This window comes from Panthera uncia, chromosome B4, assembly GCF_023721935.1.
Source record: "Panthera uncia isolate 11264 chromosome B4, Puncia_PCG_1.0, whole genome shotgun sequence".
Taxonomy (NCBI): Eukaryota; Metazoa; Chordata; class Mammalia; order Carnivora; family Felidae; genus Panthera; species Panthera uncia.
Window position 1 is genome coordinate 110,269,601 of NC_064809.1, and position 11,398 is coordinate 110,280,998.

Below are 11,398 nucleotides of genomic sequence, written 5' to 3' on the forward strand. Positions count from 1 at the left end.
CAAAACATAAAAGATCCCAAGGAAATAAATCCATAGCCCTTTGTAAAACCAACCTTTTAAACTCCTCAGTGTTTCTGAAAACAGTTATTACCAGTTGGAGAACTTTTAACTAAGAAATCACCATTCCTCTGGCTCATTTAGTGGTCTATCATCCATCTGTATTTTTTGTACTTATTAGGGCATGATAATTCCTTACAAACCTCAAAGCCTGAGTACAACATAGTTCTCCTTCATCATACAGGCATGACCTAGTCCTGATCTTCAAAGGGAGATGTTGAGAATAAAGGGGAATAGTCCTCACTTTTCCATTTTCGTCCAAAATCAGGGTCTACAGTTAAGTCTCCAGTGAATCACTCTTAGGAAAGAAAGCACCCATGTGCATTATTGCTTTAAGCCATTCATGGTGTTGTTTATCAAGGAAGATACAAAATCAGAATCTTTGTTTTTAGTGAGACAGTTGAGAGACCTTCCTATTTTAAATTCACCCTGTTTTTGAGCATTTCCCCTGGTATGCTTCTTGAAAATGTAATCAATTAAATTCTGAGCCATCTCTCTTAAGCAAGTCCCAGCCACTCTGGAGAGAAAGGACCATAGGCAGGCAAGAAGGATATACAAATTAACTCTCAAATTGGGTAGCAGAAGCGTCTCACTACATCTTTATGAGTTAGTGTTCTTAATCCCTTGCTTACACTTGAAGAAACTGTTGGTTAGAGAACTTTAATAAATCAGAATACAAGAAAAATAATATTTATTCTGTGTATGTGCACTGCTAACAACAGGCTTCTTTCTGTCCCACCTCTGTAGAGAAAAAGACTCTTCTGCTTCTTAGCTGTTTGGGATTTCAATGTCTTGATCACACTTTTGCCGTTGTTTTTAAAGACCTGTATCGCTGACCATCAGTGTAAGAATCATCATGTGTGTTCTCTACAAATGTGAAATCCTACATTGTTTAATTTACTGGGTCTGTATCTGAGACATTGTGTCTGGTAATCTGTATTTAGAAAGCATTTCATCATGCTGATTATACACAGGCAATGTTGAAAAACACCACCCCAGCTGGGGTGGCAGCGAGGGAGTGAGGAAAAAGCAGATAAAGAGAGTCTCCAATATCCCTTCTCTGTAGGGCCATCACAATGGGTGAAGAAGCAAGCAGGAAGCTTCTCTTCTCCAACTTTGCCCTGAATGGATGGGGTCTGCCTTCTAGAAAGGGAGCTGTTTTAAAATCGTATCTAACTAGTGCCTTCCCCAAATGCTTCTACATGAAAGTGTCATGGTGCCTAATTCGGTCTTTGTCAACCAACCACAACTACAAAGGAAATTACTGTTTAAAAGTTATAGCTTTGCTTTTTATGGCTTAAGAGCATACGACTTTGGACAGAGATAAATCAAAGGCTTTTAAAGATATAGACTGCCAGCTGACAAGATGTTTTCCCTAAGTGATATGGAGACAAAATTCATGTAAGTCTATAATGTTCTTTCTAAAAGAGAATTTATGGCACATTCTCTACTACCTACTTGAGAGTAGGTTTCAAAAGATCAATGGCGACTTTACAGATAGGGCCAGGAAAAATTTGGTTTTATTTCTTCTATATTCTAGTTTTATTGAAGAAAAATAGATTTTTTAAGTTCATTCCAAGAAATGGCCTGAGAGTACAGTCACAGCTTAAGGAACTTACTTTTATGTAGAAAAGACATGATAATCAAAACTATACAGTGTATCTAATCTAAAATATATCTCACACCTCTGCCAGTCAACTCAATCTTTACTGATAATTCTCTTTTGATGATAAGCTATTTTACCATAAGGTAGAGTTCACTAAAAATGTTATGCTAAAACATAGTATGATTTAGAGACATGTTTCCTTTGTTTTAGACACAACTGAGGCTATATATGCGCTCCTATGGGTTTTAAGTATGTTTTTCATATTTGCTCCCAGACTTATGCTTTATTGTTAACTGGATAAAGAAGTTACTTCTTATAAATTATTTTCTCTATTATTTCCCATTGTAAAGAATCATAGATATCCATGAAACAGAAAACCTGGATTCCGTTATTGCAAACATATTGGCTTCAAGATACATTGATTTTCTAAAGTCTCATATTCAAAAAATTTATATACATTCACATTTTCAATCCTGGGAGTTGTCCACCATTTTTGCTTAACAACCAAGCAGTGATTGCTGAGATCTTATAGAAGTTTCTTATTTAACAGAATATCATTACATATAAATCAGTAAAACCAACAGAAACGGAAATAATGTTAAATATCCAAGGAAGTTGTGAGATTTAAGAATTCTGATATTGTGACTTACATAAAATGTATATTTGGTCATTCAGATGACCAAAATATATTCCTCATATATATTTTATCTTTGCCCATGTTTGTTGGCTCACAGCTCCTAAAATATTTAGTATTCCTTTCATAAGAACAATAAAGTTGTCCCTTATTATGATAACAGAATGACTTTTGGAAAGCACTTTGATAGCCCAAGGATGGGGACTGATTGCCAGGAGAACCAACCATGTGATTAAAGGGTTGGAGTATTCAATGCCCCCTTCCTACCTCCAGGGAGTTAAGAGGGGCTGGAAATAGAGTTCAATTGCCAACGGTCAGTGATTTAATCAGTCCTGTGTGTGTAGAAAGCCTCCATAAAATCGCAAAACAGTGGGGTTCAGAGAGCTTCTGGACTGGTGAATTTGTGGAGATTTGGGGAGATTGGTGCTCCTGGAGAGGATATGGTGGCCCTCTGCCCTTCCCATACACCTTGCCCTGTGCATCTCTTCTATCAGGCTATTCCTGAGTTATATCCTGGTATAATAAACTGGTAATCTAGTGAGTAAACAGGGTTCCTGATTTCTATAAGTCTCTATAGCAAATTAATTGTACCCAAGGAGGGGGTCTTAGGAACCTCTGATTTGTAGCCAATTGATCAGAAGTACAGGTGATGACCTGGGCTTATGCCTGGCATCCGAAGCACCGGGGTGCGGGGGTCTTGTAAGACTGAACCCTTAATCTGTGAAATCTGATACTGCCTCTAGGCAGGCAGCACCAAAATGGAGTTGGATTGTAGGACACTCAGTTGGTGTCCAGAGAATCACTTAGTAAAGGGGATCCCCTCCTGCAATGTGAACTGAAATTCAGATCTGCACACTTTTAAGTACATACTGTAAGATGTGTTTCAAAGATGTTTGCAACTGGATGCTAGAAGCAGACAATTTATTTAGTCAAAAACTCTATTCAACATAAGTAAAATATTGCAGGTTAAAGATGGTTTTAAAATTTTTATCTATTGTTTTATATATGAGAGGTATGAATTCCAAAAGAAAGCACAGTGATGCCATTTGCCGTGTTTTATTTTGCTATTAGCTTGTTAAACATAACATGCAAATGATTAAAAAGAAACATACACATGACTTAGAGTAAAAAATAATTCTAGAAAAGAAAAGTTTCATTAGGTAACCATATAAGTCCTTAATACCAAAAATATCACTTTATGTGTATGGGGCTTCAAGGATTTGGTCTAGTATTTTGCAAAATCATCGGCCTCAAAATTTACCACGTATTTTTCAGCTAAACAAATCTGAACGTTGAAATTTGGTTCAAGACACCAAACATCCATATGTGGGTAGCCCATGCTTTTTGGCACATTGAGTTGATTTAGGAATTATAATGCTGGGCTGACTTCCATGTAACCAGTAGAAGATTCTGCACATCATTTGACAGTAGAGATGTAGAAAATACTAAATTTACAAATAAAGCATAAGTTTGTTGTCTATGTGTGTGTCTGTGTCTGTGCTCGTGATGAAATAGGCCTGCCTTTCATCTTTTCTTGTAAAAAAAAAAAAAAAGGAGTAAAATGTTTACAAAACATTTCCTTCAGAATTTAAAATTCATGGAAGTAAAAACAGCGACAAAAATGAATACTATCAAAACTGACACACACAAACGTAACCATAAAATGTTGCTCCGGGATCCACCTCAATAGAATTGGAATTCGTAGATATTAATTAACGGTGATTTCATTTGCTACACGTAGACATTCATACATATCGGGGGGCAGACTGGTGTGCGTGAGACGGTTGCCATCCAAACGCAAATGCTTGATCTTGGAGTAGGATAATGGTCCCAGGATCTTACAGAAGCTCTTTACTTCGAACTCTGGAAATTGAAGAATAGAAAATGTCCATTACTTTTTTAGTACATGGACTTGAATTGATCACTTAAAAAATGCTCCTATCCATAATAATGTCTATTAAAAGTCCTTCCCACTTACTTGATAGATCTTTGAATTTGGAACTGCTACAGGAGTGTTTCAGGCTACCAAATGACACAATACTTAGCAATGAATGCTTATAGTAGAGGGTTACCTGAGTGGCTCAGCTGGCTAAGCTTTTGACTCTTAAGGTCTCGGCTCAGGTTGTGATCTCATTTTGAGTTTCAGCCCTGCATCTGGCTCTGTGCTGACAGCGTGGAGCCTACTTGGGATTCTCTCTCTACCTCTCTCTCTGCACCACCCCTGCTCATGCTGTCTCTGTCTCTCCTACAATAAATAACAAAATTGGGGCACCTGGGTGGCCCAGTCAGTTAAGGGTCTGACTTTGGTTCAGGTCAGGGTCTCATTGTTCATGGGTTTGAGTCCCACATTGGGCTCTGTGCTGACAGCTCAGAGCCTGGAGCCTGCTTCCCATTCTGTGTCTCCTCTGTCTTCCTCTCCCCTGTTCGTACACTCTCTCTCTGTCTCTCAAAAATGAATAAATATTTTAAAGAATTAAAACTAAATAAACAATAAAATAAAAAATTAAAAAATATTAAGAATACTTATGGCAGATCAGGACATTCAGTTGAATGTTTGAGAGAATAGAACTTATTATCCTATCTGCATTTAAAAACACTGGATTTTAAAAGCCATTCAATTAATCTGTCATATTATCTGAGCACTCTTTTGAAATGTTTAGTCTAGCTGAAGAAATCTAAGATTGGTGCTGTTGTGTGAGCAATCTCGCCAATATAAACATCTTGGGGTTTTGCATCTTAAAATAAGAGACTAGATGACCTCTGAAGAGTTTTCCAACAACCACGCTTCATGACGGTAATTCAAAACCCCAAAGCCAAAAGCAAATCATAGAATGTCCATGATCAGAGCTCGTGTCCTTTTCTCCTGTGGAAGAAAAGCTGCCACAAATGAAAAACTGATTTAGTTTTGAGTAGAAACTGAGGCTGCTTTTAGACTGCATGATCTAGGTGTGTACATAGAAACTGTCTATGTTTGCTCAAGTCCACTTCAGATTGACTTATCTGGTCCCCTGTGTTGTTATTTTCTTTCATTCTTAAATTCTAGTTAACAATGACTTCAGTGGGGCTCAACACACTGTTCTCTCCATTAATATGTTGTCTTTAACTCATCAGTCAAATTTCAGGGATCTTATGGCACCTATCTCTGAGAAAGCATGGAGGAATGGAAAAAAACATGGGTTTAGGCCGATACTAGTTTTCTATCTCTGCCATTGATCATCTGGATGACTTTGGAACATTTATCTGATCTTCTTATTAGCTATAACGTATCTTTCACACTGTGTTACATGAAGACTGAAGTGATTTTGGTATGGAAGCCACTTCGCCCACAGTACTGCACACTAAATGTGCCGAATAACTATTGATGTCCTTTTAAGTTTGCCCTCTTTTCCAAATTAGGAAAATCTGTGACTGGGTTGAGCTTAAAGTTGCAAGCTTGAAATAGGACAATACTCTTTGACCATATATTTCCTAATATTAGAAAAACATGAAGGGGCTATTTGTATCTTAAGAGAATGTGGACAATTGCTATCCATAATTATTATGTAGCAAAATAAGTTGAATTGCAAACATGCAAAGTCAAACAACAAGAATACTTGAAATGGATATACCTAAATGTCAAGGATGAGAAAGGAATAAGAGTAACTAAACACTCACATTCAGATGGCAGTTGTGTGTGGTTTCAAGCTCAGCTTGACACTGAGTGACCACTAGCATTTCTTCCACGGACCACATTTCTCATCTCCTATATCACCTCTTCCTTCTTGTAATCATCCTGGTCTTTATACTTCCAGATTTTCCTGCATCTGTGTGTCTTCCCTTTCTTGTCTCAGAGTATGAGGTAGCCCCATTCACATGGATAGACCTCCACCAACCAAATCTAATGGGTTTCTTCAACCCTTAAGTATCTTAAATCCCATTAGCGTTTTGGGATCTCTGAATATCCTTCCTCCTGACCACAAATGTTTATAATATGGGACCATATATTGCTACAGAGTGAATTTTCCACTAGAAATGACTGTAAGGGTTCAGCTATGATCATTTTACTCTATATGGTATGACAAGCAAGATTTCCAGACACAAGAAAGGATATGTGGCATTTCAGATCTGGCAGTCATGGTCTCCCTCTTGAAAACACCCCAACCCTACTAGGGGTTACACAAAATTGTTGCTGAATCACAAAGTATCATATTAATAAGTCATACTGTAATTTTTTGGATGGAAATGTCAATATCCTTATCCAATATGACAAAAGAACCAACTTCCATGGCATAAAGATGTTCAGTTTTAATAGATTACTTTGCAGATATGATTGCTTGATAAGTAAATCAATGGTTCCCACCTGCCTTTTGATTTAAACAACTTTGTCCGTGAACCGTAGGTTTTCTCTCCTGCCACCTTTGTTAAAGAATAAGATGGAGTGTGGTGAATTTCAATTTCCCACCTGAATCTGTATGGCTTTAATTGATAAATGTCCCAAAAGACCTAAAGAATACATGAACAGCCCAAGTGGATCAGGTCAAACTCCTACCCAGAAGATAAATAAAAAGTATACAATGGCAGCAGGAGAAAGGAAGGAGAAATTGGAAAAATCTAACGAGGTTAAGTGTTGTGTATAAAAGAAGGAGCTCTTTCATACTATTAAAAAAGATTCTGAACCCTCATCGATTTCCTTAACTCTTCAAAGAAAATTTTTAATGTTTATTTATCTTTGAGAGAGAGAGAGAGAGAGAGAGAGAAAACGCAAGCAGAGGAGAGGCAGAGAGACAGAAACACAGAATCCGAAGCAAGCTCCAGGCTCGGAGCTGTGAGTACAGAGAGTGATGCAGGGCTTGAACTCATGAACCACGAATCATACCTGAGCCAAAGTCAGACACTTAACCAAATGAGCCACCCAGATGCTCCTATTCCTTCCCTCCTTAATCTTCCTCACCATCTTCAAATAACACTGTGAAGACCACACACACCATGACACGGATGACAGAGACAGATGATGGTCCATAAGAGCAGCGTAATAGGTGGAGTCTCAAGTAAAGATGTCAGAGGAGACCACGAATATATGTGAACTGCTCTGGAGATAAGCAGGAGGGACATTTGAAAGCTTCTGCTAGCCATCCCTCTTTTGGACTTGTATGTTCCTCCTCCAGCTAGACCTTGCCAAGAAATAAATGTCGGACAGAAATCTAAATCATGACAGAGGCAAGTGATAACAGATATCAAGAGCTAACACAGCAGGATGAATTAGCCCAAAATATTAAATTTGAAGAACTTTGTATCCAAGTCCTATGAGCTTAATGGTTTCTGATCTGGGCACTCCAAAGAAAGGCCAAACATTGAACAAGTAACTGAGCTAGAATTCTTCTATATTTGAATTAGAGGGATAGATATTTTACTGGCATGTTTATTCATTTCTGTTAATGGAGCCAGAGACCATATTTACTTGCACAGTTCAGGCATGTAAAAACTTGAGGAAACCTCAGTCACGTACAGGCACAGCTTTCTACTTACTTTCGAGTTCATTGACCTCCAGGTAATAGTTTTCAAGGTTCTCATTGACAGTCGGTATGTTTTTAAGCTTATTATAGGAGAGATCCAGCTCAAGCAGGGATGATACATTAAAAGAATTTCCAGGTACTCCACTATCAGCCAGTTCATTGTGCGATAAACGTAGATACTGCAGCCCACTAAAACGCTTGAAGTACTCGTCAGGGATGTTGCTGATCTTATTGTTGTCCAAGTAGAGAGTTAGAAGAGATGCTGGGAGACCAGAAGGCAGTTTGGCCATCTGATTGAAGCTCAAGTCAAGGTACTCGAGGGACTTAAGACCTTTAAAAGCAGCTGAAACAGCATCCTCTTTCAGTTGATTGTGTTGGAGGTGGACGAAGGTCAGGTTTACCAGTCCATCGAAGGAGCCAAGCTTCGTTATCTTGTTGTGCGTAAGCTGGAGATCCACCAGGGACTTGGGGAGTGGGCCCACAGACTCCGTAAGGTTGTTGTAATTTATATGCAGCTTCTTAAGTTGTTTCAGTTTAGAGAAAATTTTTCCTTTTATCTTGGAATTTTCTAGAAGGTTATGATCTAGAATGAGCCACTGCAGATCAGTGACGTTTTCAAAGGCCTTTTCATCAATATGGTCGATCTGGTTATTCCTAAGGTAGAGATACTTGATTCCAGGAGGCACCATCGGCACACTTTTCAATTTCAGCTCATCGCAGTACATGGCTGTTGGATAGCTTTCAGGGCAGTTACATTCTGGTGCACAGTTTGGTGATGATCGCCCATAAATCGATAGAGGGAAATCATAATCGTCATAGTAATAACCGCTGGCACCACTAGTTAACGCCAAGAGGAGAATAAACACACCTAGATTCATGTTTGGCAAATGCTTTGACTCCTAAATAAAGTGAAAACATATTATTATAAAATAGCACACTTTCAGGAAAAGGATGTTGGATTTGCAATGTTAAATGCATTAGCAAATGTGTATTTTATTATTTTATAGTTTGTTTGGACATCTAATGATGTCTTTTTAATCTGTACTTAAGCGTCAGGAAAAGGATGTACTTGTGCAACTTCTGGGGTGGTGAACAGGTTTCAGGTCAGATTGCATACACATGCGCCCCCTTCTGGACGAGCCAGGCCCGACAGTCAATCTCTCTAGGTCCTTCTTTAATTAAATGCCTTCCTGCAATAGGTTTCTGGGTGGTGCCCACTAGCCACCATGTTAGTACACTGCTTCAGAACATCCTTCAAAACCAGAAAAAATGAAAATGAAAAGACAATTGTAAGCTGTACCCTGTACCCTACCATTCACCATCATTAAAATATTTCATTAAGAAGACCCTCCCTGGGAATAGGGGCAATCTGTGGTTTTGCCTGAAGGAAAGCTATTCTTATCTATGTGTGTGCGTGCGGAGGGGTGGGAGGGTACATTCCTTTAAAAATGTCTGGGTATTGTCCGTGCTGAGGAGGAAGAACAGAATTCGTGGTGGGCGTGAGTGTGTGTGTGTATTATCTTGACTTGTCTTTACTATTCCATACCTTTAGGTGCATTACACAACTGTCTTCCGAAATTAATATTTGGCATATTAGTTTTAGAACGTGCTTTTAATTAGTCAGGGAAATGTCACAAATTCTAAAAAATAATTAAACCCGTAAAGAGATCCAACTGGTAGAAAACATCTATTATTTTCAAGTTTTGAATTAAAATTGTCCTTTCTCAGTAACTCACCAGTTCTCTACCTGCTTCATGCCAAAATTTAGGAAGGCATGGCTCACTTCTCTGGATTTTAGTGCTCTCACAGCATGGAAGTGGAAAAGAGGTAGAACTGAGGAGAGTCTGCTGTGAACAGTGGCATTATGAACCATGTAGGAAAGGACAACCTTGAGAATATAAATTAAAAATAAGCTGTAACAGTGATCCTCTCATATGAACATGTTTCTAAGGTGAGGCTCAATAAAGTATATTTCAATTGCTTGGGGAAATAAAGGGTTAGCAGTTTAGGTAAAGAGTTGGGCTTTTGTAGAGTGGAGAGTTATGTCTGAAGGATAACTCTGGAAGGGAAATCATAATGTGAAGCAGCATCCACATTCCACTATATACCATAAAATAATATATCTTCTTGCGAGAAATATGGTACAAACTTATGTGCCTAGATTGGTTGGGATGAGTAGGAATGTTTAGCACGAGAAATTGAGACATCTTTTCTTTGCTTCAATTTGAAATTATAAGGCACTTTATTTTAGCAGATGAAACCCTAGAAAAGTTGTTGGAATCACTCTGATAGCTGACATAATGTAACACGTAGCCAGATTCTCGAGAAATTATTCCCTAAGATTACGACGGCATCATTTAATTTAGCTGACAGGACTTGGCCATGAGAACAATTACATAGTGTTAATGTAATTACAGGATTCGTTTAAGTTGTAATACGTTAATGTTGAAAAGATTTGTCTTGCTCCATTAAAAAACCTCCACCTTGTTTAAACTGAGTATACACTAAAACCAATACTTACTATAATATGAGTATTGAATAATAATAAAAAAATGCTTCCATACTTTTTGGCAGAGTAAAAACAAGGGCTCTGAATTCAAAGAGAGTTTGTAACCATATAATGACTCCACTATGAGGCAAAAGCGCTCTGTGCTTTTTCCCCGTTTTTTTCCAAATACCTGTGGCTATGGAGGAAATGCTTTTCTCAAAAAGTAAATCATCTTTCCCAGAATTTCTTTAAAACATGTTTTTTAAGACGTACATCCAAAAATCAAATCTTTGAAATTAACAAAATAGAAATGTGATTCATGTCTAAGTCTTTTAGCTCACATTTTTATAACATGTTCATTGTAAATTGTAACAAATTATAACAATATAAAGTATTTTGAATGCTAATTGAAATGGCCTTTCTTCACTTCAAAATTGGGTCTTAACAACACTAACGTATATAACTAATTAGCATAAAATAACAAACATTTTAAATGCCAAACTTTTTTACTATGTTCAGTTTTAAGTAGTGTCTCATTCCAATTTTGAAACTTTGTATAACTTCCATTGCCAAGCAGTACAACATATACTATATAAAATTTATCTCAAATCCCTAAATCATGGAAAGCATATTAAGCAAAATGTGAAAGTAAATGCTCAAAACTGTGGATTTGCTGTTGAGTAGCAATTGGCAATGTTGCTCTGGAATTTCTTCTGTTCCTGTTACAATAAACACTGTCCCAAACAGTCAGCATCCCCAGTGCTATAGTTAAAACAGCACTTACCTTACTGTCTTGATACTGCTTTCGTTAATTCTTAAAGCAGATGCACTATGGACAAGAATCCACCAATATATGCTGTGAACTCTGTCAGGACGGAACTGGCTGCCAGATTCTTAGTGATACAAGAGCTGAAGGGGGGGAAACCCAGCCCAGTCACGCCAGTCTCTGCATGGAGTTATGTCATTGTGGGGATCTTGTGGGGTGGTGGCATGTGAGCATTCCGCTCTCTAACGAAGTGCAGGTGGACGTGGGGAGCAGGGACTGCCCAGCTCATTCCCTATGGAATGGGAGAGAGATTCGTGCTTAACTAGCCCAAATATCATAGCTTTGAACCAAGAAT

At 38.0% G+C, this 11,398-nt stretch overlaps 1 protein-coding gene across 1 annotated transcript; it reads right to left on the reverse strand.

The window, feature by feature from the left end:
• Positions 1-3,844: 3,844 nt before the first annotated feature.
• Positions 3,845-11,198, reverse strand: LUM (lumican). Its single transcript, XM_049626078.1, has 3 exons — positions 11,062-11,198; positions 7,803-8,688; positions 3,845-4,160 (listed from the first exon to the last, which is right to left on the reverse strand). The coding sequence occupies exons 2-3, from the start codon at positions 8,665-8,667 to the stop codon at positions 4,006-4,008; spliced, it is 1,020 nt and encodes a 339-aa protein (XP_049482035.1). The 5' UTR covers positions 8,668-8,688; positions 11,062-11,198; the 3' UTR covers positions 3,845-4,005.
• Positions 11,199-11,398: the final 200 nt, after the last annotated feature.